At 55.5% G+C, this 16,361-nt stretch overlaps 1 protein-coding gene across 1 annotated transcript; it reads left to right on the top strand.

Moving 5' to 3' along the window:
• The first annotated feature begins 389 nt into the window (after positions 1–389).
• MEX3A (mex-3 RNA binding family member A) lies at positions 390–13,465 on the top strand. The gene is made up of 2 exons (XM_067313313.1): positions 390–909; positions 12,350–13,465. The coding sequence occupies exons 1-2, from the start codon at positions 441–443 to the stop codon at positions 13,453–13,455; spliced, it is 1,575 nt and encodes a 524-aa protein (XP_067169414.1). The 5' UTR covers positions 390–440; the 3' UTR covers positions 13,456–13,465.
• Positions 13,466–16,361: the final 2,896 nt, after the last annotated feature.

Genomic DNA, 16,361 nt, shown 5'->3' with positions numbered 1-16,361 from the left:
CGGGCCGGGGCAGCCTCCCGCTGCGCCCAGCCGCCTTCAAACAAAAGAGTTTCCCCCCACCACCACCACCACCCCCCCCTCCACCTCCCACCCCCGGCGGGGCTCCGCGCCGCTCCGCGCCCCGCCGGCCTCCCGCACACCCCGGCGGCGGCTGGGAGCCGGGGGCGGAGGCGGCGGAGGGGGGACCCCGGCGGGCTGGAAGTGCCTGGGCGAGGGAGCTCGGGTTACAGAGAGAAAGGGGCTTGGCCAGGCGGAGGGGAGGTGGGCGGAGGGTCCTTTTCTCTGTCTGTTTCTCTCCCTCTGCCTTTTTTTTTTTCCCTTCTCCCTCCCGAGCTCTTTGTGTCCCCCCCCCCCCACTCCCCTCCTCTCTCTCTCTCACACCCCCCCACCCTCCCCAACCAACCACCACCACCCAACCCCCTCTCAAGTCTTTGTTAGCCATGCCTAGCCTGGTAGTACCAGGGATAATGGAAAGGAACGGGGGTTTCGGCGATTTAGGCTGTTTCGGTGGGAGCGGCAAAGACAGAGCGCTGCTGGAGGATGACCGGGCGCTGCAGCTCGCCCTGGACCAGCTCTGCCTGCTGGGGCTAGGCGAGCCTTCCTCCTCCTCCTCCTCCTCCGCCGTGGTGCTGGTGGAGGACAGCAACAACAACAACAATAACCCGCCGCCGCCGCCGCCGCAGCAGCCCCCGCCGCCGCCGCCGCCGCCGCAGCAGCAGCCGCCGCCGCCGCCGCCGCCGCCGCCGCCGGCCCCGAAGGGCTCGTCGGCGCCCAGCGCCGGGGCGGCGGAGCCCAAGTTGTGCGCGCTGTACAAGGAGGCCGAGCTGCGGCTCAAGAGCAGCTCCAACACCACCGAGTGCGTCCCGGTGCCCAGCTCCGAGCACGTGGCCGAGATCGTGGGCCGGCAAGGTGAGCGCCGGGGCGCCGGGACCCCCCGCGGGCCACCTCCCCCCCCCCCCCGGCCCCCCGCCGCCTCCTCCGCGCCCCTTTTGTCGGGATGCTGCGGGGCAAACTTCCCCCGCCGCCGCCGCCGCCGCTGCCGCCGCCGCCCCGCGGCATCCCCGCGGCGCCGGGGACCGCCCCGCCGGGGGGGGGGGGGGGGGCCCGCAAACTTCCCCCGCCGCTCGCCCGCCGCCGCCCATTGTTAGCCCGCCCGGGCCGGCGGGGCGAGCGGCGCGGCGGGGCAACGGCGCCGCATCCCGCCGGTGCCCGGCCGGGGACAAAGGGGGAGGCAGGGGCAGCGCGGAGCCCGCGGGGGGCGGCGGGCTGCTTTCGGGGCGGTGGGTTGCCGCTTTTTTGGCCGGGGAGGGGGGGAAGGATCTAGAGGAATGTGTGCGCGGGGCTTGTCCGGCGATTTGCAGCGACCACCCCCCCCTCCCCAAGCCCGTCGCTACTCTGGTTCTGCGAAATGTCTTATTTATTGAACGGCGCTTTCGCCCCTCCTTGTATTTATTTATTTTTTTTGAGGGGGGGGGAAGAAAAGAGAGAGGCGCTCGCTCCCCTGAGGCGAAGGAGGCGGCTCGGGGCGCCCCGGCGAGGCTCGGCGCGGTGGGGAGAAAAATCCCCTTTGTTGGGTTCGCCGTGGAAGTGAGGGGGGTGTGGTTGTGCGAGGGCTCGCTGGGGCCGCCGAGGCGAGTTTTCAGGCCTAGCACGGATTCAAATAACAGATTAATGAAAGTTGAACTCCTTCTGCAATCATGTGACCGCCGGGGTCCCCGCGGCGGCGGCCTCGGACAGTCCCGCGTGGGCCCCACGCGCGGCCCCCGCTGCTGACCGCGCTCCGTGACAGTGATGCTTTTGTTCTCCTTTACGGCTCCGTTCGGAGCGAGGTGGAATGGAGGAGGGCTTAAAAAAAAATTTATATATATATATATATATATATATATACACACACCACACCCACTCTTAAGTCACCCCTCGCCCACCCCCACCGCTCCGGGCTCCGGAGTGTGCGTGTGGGGGCGAGGTGAGCTGCGCGGAGGGCAGCTCGCGCGAGGCCGCCCGTGGCCATTGTGGAAGCTTTGGCAGGGTTAAAACATGGGGCTGGCGAGAGAAGTTTTGTGTCGCTTAAAGAGAAAAAAAAAATAATAATAGTGTGGCTAAGTGGTTTTTTTCTCTCTCTCTCTCTCTCTCTCTAAGCAAGTAACTTGACGCTCTGGAAGTGTGACGGGCAGAGACTGCGGCTCCAAATCCAGATGCTTCCTCTTGGGTTGGGAATCGCAATAGCCTGAGCGGGGAGTTTTGCAGTTTGACCCAGGGAGTGGTGGCAGGAGGGGACAAGGGGGGCACGCTTGCTCCGTGCAGCCGATGCTCCCGGCGGGGGAGATGCAGGGGCTGGAGTGGGCGAAGGGGAAGCCGCGGGGAGGGAGGAAGGAAGAATAGAAATGGCTAATGGCTGTGCATCGTTCCGCTGGAACATGTTATCGGAACAATAGGGCCTCCGGTGGCTTCGCTCTCTCCCGTGAACGAACCTCGGGAGCACGCCGAGGGCCCTTCCCCGTAAGCGGGGAGGAGCGCGGGCAGGAGCTTGCGGGGGTGCTGTCCTCCCCCGAAAACCCGGGTGGCCGCCTCGCAGGCATCGTCCCTCGCTCTGCCTTCCCCTCCGCCGTGCTCGGCTCCCAGCCCCGGCGGCTGGGAGTTGAGCGGAGAGAGGCCGGAGCGGGGGCGACGGCGGGGCCCGGGAGACCCTGCCCGGGCCCGATCCTCGGCGGCCGGGCGCCTCTTTTACACCGCTGCGAGCGGCGCCTGATGGGCAGGCGGCAGCGATTTGTGCCAACTTTGCGCCGGCGGGTGCAAGGCCACGGAGAATCAGGCCCCCTTTGTTCGATAAAGTTAGGGACGCGGGGGGGACTCGATGGGCCGAATCGCGGGGGAAACCTTGGGCGACGCCGGGAGACGCCTGCGCTATTTTCTCCCTGGGTAACGCCGCTCTGCCCCAAACTCAAAAGGAGGGGGGTGTGTTTCGATCTGGTTGGTACGCGGCGGCGCGCCTGTCGTGCACGGAGTGATGGAGAGGAACGTGGAGACCTGGATTGCTTCCACCATGTTTTGTGTGGATGCGTGCACGAGGGTTTTCCCACATCTGGGAAACTGGGAAATGTCAGTGGGCCAGAGCCCTGGCCAGGCAGACTCGGCAGTGCTCCATCGGTTAGTGGGTCAGACAGCGTAAGCTGTGCCCCTTTAGAGAGGCCAGTGGGCCGCATCCTGGCCTGGTGGAAACCCCGATTGCTTTTGCGGAGTCCACCCAGCCACAGCTCTTTACCCCAGCTGAGATTCTGGCCCACACTTCTTATTTTTAAAGGCCTGTAGTAATGTCTCCTGGGTCTTGTTTTTGTTTGCAAGGGCAGATTCTAACGGTCTGTTCTCAAACACAGCGGGGTGCGGGGCACTTTGGAAATCCGGCTCCTTCTGGGGGCCAGCAAGCGCTGCACACTCCTCAACGCCCGTCCGGGAATCGCGGGGGAACCCCCGGATTGCAGATTTTGTATCGTAGCCCCCTGGTTAAAACTGCTCGTGGGGCTGATGTAAGCTGTTTTTCTAAGGAAATGACTGTTTTGAGGGGCACTTGTGAATAAGGTGATGAACACCTTGGAAAAAAGGAAAAAAATGTCTAATCCCGAAATAAAAATCATTTCAGGGCTTTTAATTGATGGCAGGGTTGGGTTTTTCTTAGCTTAATATGTTTCTGATCTGACTAACCTCTATGTTCCTTCATCTTATTTTAAAATAGCGTTTCGCATCTTTGAAAGTGTAACTTGGAGAACAGTACACATGTAAGAGACCTGGATCCGGACACGGGGGCCCTTTTATATGCTCCTGGCAATGCCGTTTCCACCTGCTTTAAGACTGCCCTTTACTTTGCCGGAAGAGCGTAAAGGCACTTCAGCATAAATAAGGCTCAAGCCCCATATATTTTTATTGGAATGGTTGTAAGCGCGATTTGCAAAGAGGTTTAATTGTGGAGGAGGGGGCGGCTCCGGTTTGAAGGAGGGATGCTGCAGGCCCTAAACGCGTGCTCGGTGGCTGCTGCTTTGCCCGGGAGCTGCCAACGTGCCCTCCCGGAGCCGGGCGCGTGCCGGAGACCTCGCTCGAGTTTGCGGCGGTGCCAGCTCCTGCGCGAAATTCTAGCGGCGCTTCTTCAGCGGCGCGAGCGGTGGCTGGGCGGGATGGGGGATCTAACTGGGACGAGATCGCGGCCTGCGAAAAGGGGGAGTTTGGGGGAATTGAGCTGCGCAGGTGCCCAGAGCTGCTGCTTCCACCATATGGCCCCAAGGGTGCGCGGTGGGCAGCCGGGTGGTTGGTGGGGTGTGCCAAGGACTTTTGCAAATTGGAGTGAAAGAGAGGAAACTGGAAAAGGAAGGATGAGGCAATAAAGTCCTAACGATCCCTTGGCCTGACGTTTATGACCTCTTCCACTCTCTGCCCCTGGCCGTGGTTGGCAATGGTTCCCCTTCCCAGGCTGGGAGTGGAGCCATGACCTCCATGTTTCCCCGCCTGTTGCTGCCAGGATGAGGAGTGGGGATGTCTCCGCCTGTCTCGCTGCTCCCATGGGCTCTTTCCCCCTTCCCCTGAGCGCGGCGTGAGCGTGAACTCCAGCCGTGCTGCGTTCGGGTGGCCGAAGTCGCTAGCGTGCACCGTGGCGTGCACGGACGCTCCCCGGTTCTGGAGGCGGTGTGGGCCCACACGGCACGCTGGGCCACTCGGTAGCTCCTGTGTGTCGCCCGCCAGCTCTTGCTGTGGGCGTTTGCCCTACAAGCCCCTTCCCGGGACTGCACGTGTTCCCGTAGCGGAGTGGATAAATTTGCCAGGGTGTAAAGACAAAGCACCAAAGTGGCTTGCAGGTGATTTTTGAGGAGCTGGTGACTTGCAAAGGAAAAGATTCTTGCAATCCAAGGGCGCAATTGTATCGGAGAGGGGACAAGATGCCGGGAAGGGTGGAGGCTGTCTAAAGGTGTAGCGCTTTGGCTGTTCAGATTGTGAACTTAAAAAGGAGCAGAAATCCTCAGGCACTGAGACATCTGGGTTCTTCCCCAGAAATCACCTCGGGTAGGTGTGGATCAGCCCCATGAAGGCGCAGAACTGACTTTTCTGGCAGGTTTACATCTGTTCCTACTGGGAAACTGGACTGCTGTCAACGGAGCCAGTGAAGAGGCTTCCGGACTCAAAGGGGGCATATTTAAGGCTGGATCCTGGGATTAGGGAGACATGGTGGTGTTTCTTTGTGTGCTTGGGATGTGCAGGCGTGGAGACAAGGTGGTGGGTCAGTGTGGCTTCCTGCTGCTCGGAGCACGGCAGCACAAGCCACCGGCTCCCAGCGGGTACCTTCCCTATAAGAGTATTTTTGCTCTCCTCATCAATAGCAGCATCCATTGTCACCTGTGCCCAGAGACACCCTTTGATGAAGCATCTCCCAGCCTGCTCTAACTAGCCCGTTGTCAACAGGAACGAGATTATGTGAGAGAGGAGCTTAACATAAATTGCTCTTTCTTGGCAAGGTGAAGTCAAATAACAAGAGGCCCCACTAACCCCAGGTGATTGGGCTCTTTGTGTAGCTCCAAACATGCTCTAACGCTCTCAGCATTTAAAAATAGTCCAAGGAAGCCTTTTTCATTGAGGAAGTCTGATGATTGCAGCTCCCCCACCCACCATGTGGAGGTGGATGTAGAGCATCCGAGAAGCAGCAAGGGGGTCAGATCCTGTTGTCTGCTTGCTGTGTGTAAATCTCGGAGCTAATGCCATCCGGTCCGGCGGGGCCTGATAACCCACCTCCTTATGCTGCTGTAGCAGCTTGAAATGGGCCTTAAAGGGAGAGCGAAATTGCAGTTGGTGTCACATTGTTATCAAGTGTTAATGAGAATCCATCTGAATTTACACCAGGGAAAAGTGCAGAACGGGATCTACTTTGTGCGGTTTGAACTAGAGGTGGGAGGAGAAAATGGGTCTGGGAGAGAGACAAAGGGAATTTTCTAGGGGAAACGCACAGGCTCCGCTCATCGGATCCGGCCGCTGGATGCTACGCTGACCAAATGAACCTCGCCGCAGAGCAGCCGGCCCGAATCTAGGGCAGTGGGAAAGCGTGCTGGCGTTGGGTGTCGGGCTCCCTCCCCCTTTCCTGCCTTTGTCTGGCGGCCTCCTCCCGCTGCGTCCCCCGGGCGGCTTGCCTTGCCCCGCTTTCCCCCCCTCCGCGCGCGCGCACGCTCCGGCGCCGGAGCGTGTGCCGTGGGGCCGCGGCAGGATTGTGCCATGCAGGGGGCCGCGGACACACCCACCCCGATGTGATGCATTGCCGGCGGAGAGCGGCTGCTCGGGGGCCGGGGGCTTCCAGCCCCGACTTCCCAACTTTCCTCCGCCGCACAACAAGGCGGTGATTGTTTGTGGCATCGGGGTTGATTGGGTTTGCTGCTTTGGGGTCGAGTTGTTTTGTTTTGCTTTTTTTTTTTTTTTTCCCCAAACAACTTTCATCGCAAGGTGAGAAAGCTAAAATCGCCGCACCAAAATGAGGCGGTTGCTTATTTTCGTGGCGCGTTGATTTTTTCCCCCTTTCTTGTAAACACAACTTGCATCCTCACTACAATAAAAACTCAGTGCACAGGGATTTAGTTGTTTGTTTGTGGTCCTTTTGTGTGCATTTGTGTTTTTTTGACACCACTTTCATCAGATTTTCAATGCAGCAAAATCTTACCCCACAGATATTCAGGAAGGTTTATTTGTGATGTTCTTTGTGTGCTTGTCTTTTAACATGGCTTTCATCTTAAATGGGAAAAGAATGCCCCACCTTCCCAGAGATATTTGATGGTTGTTTATTTTATGGTCCTCTTTAATTTTATGGCTATCACAGAAAAAAGACCAAGTCCTAATTTGCCCTTAGGCTCTTTTCTACCACACCAGCAATATCAAAATGTCTTAAGTGGGGTATTTACAGGTGTAATTTATACCAGTGCAGTGTAAAGGAGCCTCAGTATAAATGGGAAGAGGGGTAAAAACCTTTTGTTTGTAGAGATAATTTATATCTGAAGAAAACAAGAAATATATGGACCCAGGGTGATTTGTGTGGTCTGTTTTAAAAAAAAGACGACGGGGCCAGATCCTTAGCTGTTGTAAGCTGGTATCGCACCTCAGATGCTTTCAGGTGAAGCACACACTCCTGGGCTTTGCTGGAGGTACACCAGTTTATGCCAGATTAGACCCTCTAGGCTGCTCTCAGTAGGGGTGTGTGCTTGTTCAGGATCTGCCTTCTAGCAGCAGCGATGAGAAGGTTGTCAGTGGGTTTATCTCTGAATTTACACTGCAGTAAAATATCCCGTGGAACTACTCCACAGGCACGGCTCCTTTTTCCGTTGCGCCGTCCCTGTGCTGGCATTTACACCGTGCGCAGTGCAGTGGGCGCATCCAAGGTTTGGAGCTGCTCGAAGGCCTGTTCCCGCTGCCAGAGCAGCGCACGGGAGCCCCAGCATCAACAGGAACCAGCCCCCGAGGAAAGCTTTTGGGCTTAGGGCATTGTGAGCGAGAAGAGATTTAGGACGGGTCCACGCAAAGTAAATGGTGGTCACGCTGGAGGTATCCTACACCCCCTTACCCTCCCATAAGCGACTGCCTTGGCTGGAGAGCAGCAGTAGAACAAGCTCTCCAAGCCTCCTCTGTTAGTTTTGACAGATTTCTTTACCCCTAGTGCAGGGGTAAAGAGAGAGGAGAATTTGGCTCACTGCATCCAAATCTCCCCCTGATTCCCCCTCCCCACACCCCTCCATTGCCTGTGTCTAGACTAGATTTATTTATTTAATTTTCACCAGAGCTAGCTGCTACGCAGATTAATTCCAGTTAGCTAACTGGTCTGGGGACAGTCCTCAAGGGTTTGTTCATGTATGTTAATGTTTGTGGCTTACTACGGTAATTTGCAAACACATTTACTTTGAGTCAATTGGCAATCAGTTAACTGAAGTTAAAAGAAAAAGGGGTGGGGGGAAGAAATAACCATACAGGCCTCCTTTGCAGAATGCTTTGGGATCTGTGTTATTGGCGAAAAACAGCATAATAGAAGCTAGGTAGTGGAAACACAAGAAGAAAGGGCTTAATTCTCTCTCTAATATAAAAATCTAACTGGCAGGGGTCTGCCAGGGATCAATTAGCTGATGTCTGCACACTGCCTTAAAGAGTAGAACACTACAGCAAAGTTGTATATTATTATAGTTCCTACAGGTCCTTTTCTCCTTAGTTTTACATTTTTAACACCGCCTACTAAGCAGTTCTCTCCCTTTTTAATAATCCACCGAGTAAAGCAGTTTGTTGCATGTTGTTTTCAAATTTCAGTTACTCACGAAGAAAGCCTTTCATTAAAAAAGCATATAGGGCAGATTTCATTACAAAAGCATGTAGGACTGTACTACTCCTCGGGCCGGGGTGTAAAGGGCCACATCCTGATCATGCTTTGGTTTGCCAGAAAGGGAGCAATGTGAAATAAGGCTCAGCTCCCATTTTCAGTGGTGCAAAGCGAGGTCAGGGTAGGTGCTGAGACAGACTGGCACTAAGTGGGCAAATCTGATTTAAGCCCAGCCTGATTTTAGCTGATGTAAATCAGTGCAGCTCTCTTGGAAGTTGGTGGAGTTATCTGGATTTACACTGCTGACAGCCTGGCCTGTTGTCTGCACCGATTTAGAGCTGCTAGAGATCTGGGCCACTGAACCTGCTGGGCTGATGGTCTTGATGGAGTTGGTCTAATTTCCTGTGGGGTTATTTTCTCCAGTTTTAAAGCACAGGATCCCCCATCTGTCTGTCTCTGCAAAGCTGGCTTTCCTGTCTGCAGGCCTGCACGGAGACCCTCCCTCCTCCTCCCCCTGCTTCTCACACCATCGGCTGCACCATGCGTCCTTTTGTCCGTTTCTAGATCTTCCCTCCCCCTCTCGTGCCGTGCGCTCTCCTTGCCCGTCTCCCTTTTGCCTTTCGGGGTGTCTCTCTTTCTGCCTCCCCACCCCTAATTCCTCTCCTCCCTCTGAAGGATCACAGCTTGCCTCTCCCTCGATTTCCATCACCTTTCCTCCATCCGTAACTCCCTCCCACCCTCTCCCGCTCGTGTAACTCGCTTACGTTTGCCCTCATTCATGTGTATTCCTTGCCACTGCTTCCTTCCATCTGTCCCCAGCATGGAGCCCCCTTCCTTTGTCACCGCTCTGCTTGCCTGACCCTCCATGTCGCCTCCGCGATTGTTTCCCGTCGTGCTGGGCTCGCATCCCTCTCCCCCATCTGCAGCCATTGTCCTGTGGCTTAGAAAATGCCAGACCCAAATGCAGCCCTGACAGATGCGTACCTGAGGTCCTTTTGCGAAGGAGAGCGGGCCTCGTGCTCCTGGGAGGCAGATGTGCAGGACACGGGTCGCGGAGCAATTCAGCGAACGTTACTTCGGTCCTGGGTGACGCGTGGAAGTCATTTCCAGCACGGATGCTCGCTGCTAACACCCCCTTTCTTTCCATGTGACGCTTCAGTGATATCCCTGGGGAAATGGTGGCATCTCAGTTAATCTCCCTAAGATGGAATCTCCATCTTTGGAGCGAGCGTCGTAGGAGCAGGGCAGGCAAATGTCTGCCAGGGGTGGGTTAGGGAGAGCTGCGCCTGCCCCGGGGCTGCGGGATGGCCTAGGTGACCCCTTACGGTTTTATCCAGCCTTCCGGTGACTCCTTGGGACGAACCTTTATCCTGTGATTTTGCCTGGGTGTTTTTATTCTACACTTGTATTGTGCCTAGTGTGGCAAAGTCCTGTTCTTTGACCAAGTTTCCTAATGATACAATGCTGTAGGAAACCATCAGTCCTCACCAACCATTTAAAAACTTTACTAAAGATTGCACTGCAAATATACTTCAGGGTGCAAACTCAGTGAGGAGTAAGGTTTGGGCTACCCTGGACTTGCCAAGGTTTCTAATTGACTGCGATTTGGGGGATTTGCCCTGCTCTTTCTCAGAGTCAGATCAAGCATTTCCATTCCCCAGGAATGTAAAATTAGTGGCTTAGAGATGGGTGTAATGAAGCATCATTACAATGTTAATTATTATAGGAAGTTTTGTAGTAACACAGAGTGAGAGACGGCTATTGTCACCATTTTACAAATGGGCGGCTGAGGCTCAGCGAGCTGGAGTAACTCTGAGGAGTTAAAAGTTGCCTCGGGAGTCTGCAGCAAAGTCAGGATTTGCCCATACACATCCCGAGTCCTAGACCAACGCCGAAACCCCGTGACGAGCGGTGGGGTTTCGAAGCCACGCCGGGAGGTTTCGTGGCCGTGCGGTCTCCCGCGGTTTGGTGCAGCTGCACCCCGGCGCCCATGCGACGCTGCGAGACGCAAGGGTGACCCGGCAGGCTGAGCGCGCTTCGTGCAGCTGCAGCTATTGGTTGCAGGGTAGCACGGCGCCTGCCACCGCCGCCAGCGCGGGGAATTACTCTTGTTGGCTGTAGTGGCACAAGGCTCTGTTTTTATCGCTAAAGGTGCGGGGTTCGATTCTTGCTAATGATACGCAGCGGTGGGATCGTTACGTTGCTGTAAATACCCTGATGTCACAGGTCTGCGTCTCGTGAGACAAGCGCCACATCAGTGGCAGCACTAAGTGAGTGGCAGCCCTGAACTCCCAGCTGGGAGAGATGTTGTTCTTTATTAGGGTCTGTGTAAATAATGATGTTCCAGCCCGCGAGCTGAGGAATCTTAATTTCTTGGTCGCAGAAGCATCGTTTGTGGGTCATTTTGTGTTAAAAGCGTGATGTCAACACAGTGTGCTGTGGAAAGCGAGGCTTGTGTCAGATGAGCTGAGGAGAGGACAAGCAAAGGGCTCAAGAAAAGGAGATTGCTGGGATGAGGAGGAGATGGGAGATCTCACGCAGGTAGTTTTCCATGCCGGATCCAGATCCTCTTGTTTTGTGAGCAGTGCCCCGAGTCAGATGGCTGCAGACCCCGGGATCCTTGGCAAACCAGGGCAAGAGGCTCCCCTTATTCCGGCCGCACTGGTAGAAATGCGACGCCCTGGGGAATCCCATGCCTGAGTTTTGCTTGGAGACCCAAGCTTGGAGCAAGCCTCCTCCCGCAGGAGACACCCCAGCCTGAGCACGAGCTCGGCGCCAGGCTTTGCAAATGCTTTCGGAGAGTGGGGTCAAAGGGAGAGCAAGGGGGAGCGCTTCGAAAAACCCTGTGCCACATCTGTAAAAATACTTAGTTGCTTGACAACATCCTAGTGCCATCTAGGAACCTGGAGTCGCATTTCTGGCTCTGAACTCCCTCAAAAAAAAATGATTTGGAAGCCAAAGCACACTGAAAAGTCTCTTGCCTTTTTTGGAAGAGCAGAAAGATGTTTTCTGAGCTGCAAGGAGCAGGGGGAGTAGGCTGGGTGGGCTCCAGCTCCCTTCTTGGGGGGGATGTTGAGAGCACGAAAACACCACGATGGCAGGTGACCTCGGGAAAGGGCCGAGCGCCTGGAGCACCGTAATGGGGAGGCCTGCGGCCAGCAGCACTTTTTATACAAAGTTCAGTGTCAAGGGCAAAACGCAGCCCTTGATAAATTGCCCTCCGCTCTCTGGTGGTGGCGGCCGGGTGGGTTTGATGCCGTTCCCCACCGAGAGCCGGGGCCGGGCACATCCTCAGCCCCCCTCCGCCATGCTCAATCCCCAGAAAAGGGCCTGGCTCCTACTGGATTCACCCCAAAAGGCTCCCTGTAGCAAAAAGCCACCAGGAAGGCCTCTCTGCTCCGATTTAGGGCAGATTTTTTTCCCCCTCCCGCCCCCTGTGAGCCCTGTGGCAAAGGGGCTCCGCGTCGGCCATTCCTGCCCGCAGACTCACCGTCTCCTCCGCTCCCTCCGTCATCTACTCGCCTCTCTCCTGCCGTCTGCAACACTGGTGTGGCCAAAAAACACCCGGCTGCATGGGGGTGGGTAAAGGGAGTGTTTCTGAGGGGGATCTCTCGGGGGGGTGACTGGTTTTGGAGGGGCTGAGGGGGGTCGCGGCGGGGCAGAGGGGGCAGCACACGACATGGCGGCTGCCTTGTGCGGGCTCCTGAGGGGGAGCGTCTCCCTCAGGGTGTCTCCGTGGGGGTGGCGAGGGGGAAGCCTTCCTCAGGCCCTTCCCCGTGCCAGGTTTGGGGGGAAAAGCACCTAAAAGTGCCTTTCCCGCCTCCTTCCCCCCTCCGGCAGCTGCTGCGGGGCGGTGCCAGGCCCGCTCGCAAGATGGCGGCTCAGGGACTTCTCACAACATGGCGGCTTGGGGTCTTCTCCTCACGACATGGCGGCTCGGGGGCTTCCCTGAGGAGACGGGTGGGCGGCGGGAGAGGCGGCCTCTCCTCTAACCTCCCTGCCTTGTTTCTCCCCTTTCTTTCACCCCCAAAGGCTGCAAGATCAAAGCGCTGCGGGCGAAGACCAACACTTACATCAAGACGCCGGTGCGGGGCGAGGAGCCGGTCTTCATGGTGACGGGGCGGCGGGAGGACGTGGCCATGGCCCGGCGAGAGATCATCTCCGCGGCCGAGCACTTCTCCATGATCCGCGCCTCCCGCAACAAGGCCGGCACCACCTTTGGCAGCGCTCCCACCTTGCCGGGCCAGGTCACCATCCGGGTGCGGGTGCCCTACCGCGTGGTGGGCTTGGTGGTGGGACCCAAAGGAGCCACCATCAAGCGGATCCAGCAGCAGACCAACACCTACATCATCACGCCCAGCCGGGACCGGGACCCCGTCTTCGAAATCACCGGGGCGCCGGGCAACGTGGAACGCGCCCGGGAGGAGATCGAGACCCACATCGCCGTGCGGACGGGCAAAATCCTGGAGTACAACAACGAGAACGACTTCCTCTCCAGCAGCCCCGACTCCGGCATGGAGAACCGCTACTCGGAGGCCTGGCGGGTCCACACGCCGGCTCCGGGCTGCAAGCCCCTCTCCACCTTCCGGCAGAACAGCCTGGGCTGCATCGGCGACTGCTCCGTGGACCCCGTCTACGAGACCCCCCGGCTGAACGACCAAAACGACTTCAATTACGGTTACCTCTTCCCCAACTACGGCGTCAACAAGCAAGATCTCTATTACGGGGTGCCGGAGTCGGGCGCTCCGATGTGGGCCGGGCAGGAGAACACCAACCCCGTCTCCGTGCTTTTCTCCAAGCAGCAGCGATCCAGCAGCACCGGCGCCATCCACCCCAACTCCCATCGCTCCCCTTCCTCTTCCATCCAAGAGCCCGGCCTCTCCGGCCTGCCGCGGCGGTCGCAAGGGGAACCGCTCCAAGGTTTTTCCAAGCTGGGCACCACCGCTGCCGCCCGGACGTCCGTGTCCAGCAGCCGCGAGTGCATGGTGTGCTTCGAGAGCGAGGTGACGGCCGCCCTGGTGCCGTGCGGCCACAACCTCTTCTGCATGGAGTGCGCCGTGAGGATCTGCGAGAGGACTGATCCCGAGTGCCCCGTCTGCCACGCTGCAGCCACTCAGGCCATTAGAATATTTTCCTAAAAAGACAGAGCAGGGCATTGGGGTGGGGTGGGGGGGTGGGGGGAGCAGGAAGGGAGCGTGGCGGGGAGGGGGGAGGAGGGGGTCCAGGAGGAGAAAAGAAAGATGCTGATAATAATAATAATAATTAATAATAATAATAATAATGACATCTGAAGAACAAACGAATGAATGAAAGAATAAATTAATTTAAAGAAGAAGAAGAAGAAGAAAGAAAAGAAATTATTTTACAAGCAATGTATGTTATTTTTTAAAAAAAAAAGAGAGAGAAAAAGAAAGTGAATAATAAAATTAAAATGAATAGCAAAGCCAGAAATTGTGAAGGGCGAACGATGCTCCAGCCTGCGATGTCTTTTTTTGAAGCAAGTACTCTGAACGCACACTCGGATCTCGCAAGCAAAGCGGTTTAGTTCCATTTTTTTTGGTGGCGAGATTGGGACTTCTCTGCGGTGACCAAGCCGGGCCATCCCGACGGGCCGGGGAAGGGAGCAGGGACGTGGGGAGGGCCCTGCCGGCCTTTCTTCTCCGGCCGCGTTCGAGCTTCACTTTGGTCTGAAGCCCCCACTCTCCTCCCCCCCCCCAGGGACGTCAGCCCAACCGGGAGCTCAGAAAGAAACAAATAGAAAGAAAGGAAAACGGATGACGGGGATGTTAAAAAAAAGAAAAAAAGAAACCATCAACCTCTGGGAACCTGTTAGAACGAGGGCACAACTGTATTACCTCAAAGATTTAAACAAAAAACCACAGCAGCTAAAGAACTTTTATTGTTTTCCTTTTTTTCTAAAAAAAAAAAGCAAAAAAAAACAAAAAAAAAAGAAAATCAAAAAAAGAAGAAGAAGAAATAAAAATGACGCCAGTGAAACTGAAGAAGGTTTGGAAGAACCTATTGGAATCACACTGGGCGATTAGCATTTATTTTATTATTCTGAGCCACCGTGGAGTCTGGAACTTTGTTCTTTTTTCCTTATCCGAGCAGGGATTTGTTCATCAGACGAATCAGGAGTCACTAACAGGGTATTTCAAAAGCAGTCTTGAGTTCCCATCCATGGGGGGAGTGTATCGACTTCCGTCTTTCCGTCATTCACTCTTCATCCTTTTTTCCAAGTGATGCCAGCTGCAGCTACGCCGAACACACACATGCACACACGCACACAGAGACACACACACACACACACACAACGTTGTGCTTTTCTTTTCTTAAAAGTATATATATATCGCACCAAAACCTAAGAAAGACGATCATGCAATACAGGCGATGAGCCCATATGAAACCAACATGCATCCCAACAGAAAGCAAAAAAAAAAACCCCGAGTTTATATATATAATTTTGTTGTCGTCGTTTTTAAACTGGACCAAAACTTTTGTTACCCAAAACCGAGTGGAGGAAAAAAAAAAAAGAAGAAAAAAGTATTTCTTTATGGACCAAAACCTCTTCAGCTGTCCTTTACCTGGATCTTCCTGAGGTTGGCCACTTTTATATATTATATTTTTTTCAGAGTGAAACAAAAAAAAAAATGAATTGCCTTGTTGAACATCCTTTTAATCATTTCAAGACTCCTGGTTTTGTTAAATCAGATACTTTTTAAACCATTGGGAAGTGGGGAGAGGCCGGGCTTCGAATCTGGCTCCTGTGCCAACGCACGCGAGATGCGAGCCAGCATCTGAACATCGTCAGGTTTGTTCAGCCAGGCTCTGGATGCCAAAATGCCGTGGTGGTAAAGATGTGTGTCGGATTAACCTATCGAGTACCAGTATATCTATCTCTAAATATATGTGTATGTATATATATAGGCACTTAACTCGTCAAGCACCTATATATATATGTATGTGTATATAAAATTATATATATAGTTTTTTTCTCCCACCACCGCCGCTTCCCCGTTTCCTACCCCTCAACTTCTGCTCACAGATCCCGGACCCTGATTTAGAACTGAACCAGCAAAGTTTCGCAACTTGGCAGAGACAGTTCTACAGCGAAAACAGAAAAAAAAAAGAAAGAAAAAAAATTTAAAAAAAAATCGCCTGAGATTTTTTTTTTTTTTCCCTTCAGTTACAGGAGACTTTATTTTCATCGTAATAACGTTCCTGGGAACATCCCCTCCTCCTGCTGGGTTTGTTCCGGCCGGTTCCTCCCGCCGGGGCGGCCGGCCTTGCCGGCGGGGGGGATGGATAAGGAGCCCCCCCCCCCGCCGGCCCGATTTCGGGCGGAGGGCTGGCGAAACGAGGTGCCTCCGCCGCTTTGCATCGACGGTACCGTATTGCGGAGGGGCAGGAGGTAGGCGGCGGGGTGGACAACATTCCTAGGTTCCGTGACCGATGCCGATTGCTATGATTTTTAATTTTAATTTTAATTTTAATTTTTTTTTTCAAGAAAAATAATAACGATGCTGTGCTAAAGGGACACTGTCAGGTCGGATTTGTCCTCACCTCCTCCCCAAAGCTTTAAGACATCCGTGGCCGGCTGCTTCTCCCAGGCCGGGATCCGCGCCGGAGCTTTTCCCGCGGGAAGCCGCCGCGGTTCGGACCCGCCGGTGCGGGGGAGCCCCCAAATCGCCCCGACACCCCCCGGGAGCCTCGCGCCCTGCTCCGACCACGTCCCGCGCTAAACCCGGCCCGGTTTGGGAAATCCGGCTTCGGTTTGGTCCCAGTAGAAGAAGGGGAAGTGGAAGGGGAGGGGAGGGGGGGAATTGCTGTTTTCCGGGCAGGAATCTCCCCCCCCCCAAAAAAAAAAACACGCTCCTCCGCTGTGTCCCCCCCCCCCCCAAGTTGTATTTTTACCCGTTCTTTGTGCAAAATGCTCCCGCCGGTGTCAAGAGCGTGGCTGGAGGCGGCGGGGGGGGGGTCGGCGGCGTTCGCCGGCCCCGGGGGGGGCCGATGTGTTAGTCGAGTGGCTATAGTCGTTCTTGGC

Source organism: Apteryx mantelli, chromosome 31 (assembly GCF_036417845.1).
Source record: "Apteryx mantelli isolate bAptMan1 chromosome 31, bAptMan1.hap1, whole genome shotgun sequence".
Classification (NCBI taxonomy): Eukaryota; Metazoa; Chordata; class Aves; order Apterygiformes; family Apterygidae; genus Apteryx; species Apteryx mantelli.
Note: the sequence above shows the minus strand (reverse complement) of the source record. Positions and strands in the feature narration are given on the sequence as shown.

What these genes read in the sequence shown, in the direction of transcription:
- MEX3A (XM_067313313.1), top strand. Translation starts at nt 441, where the DNA reads ATGCCTAGCCTGGTAGTACCAGGGATAATGGAAAGGAACGGGGGTTTC. An exon ending in CGAGATCGTGGGCCGGCAAG is followed by an intron (nt 910 to 12,349) that starts GTGAGCGCCGGG and finishes TCACCCCCAAAG; the next exon opens with GCTGCAAGATCAAAGCGCTG.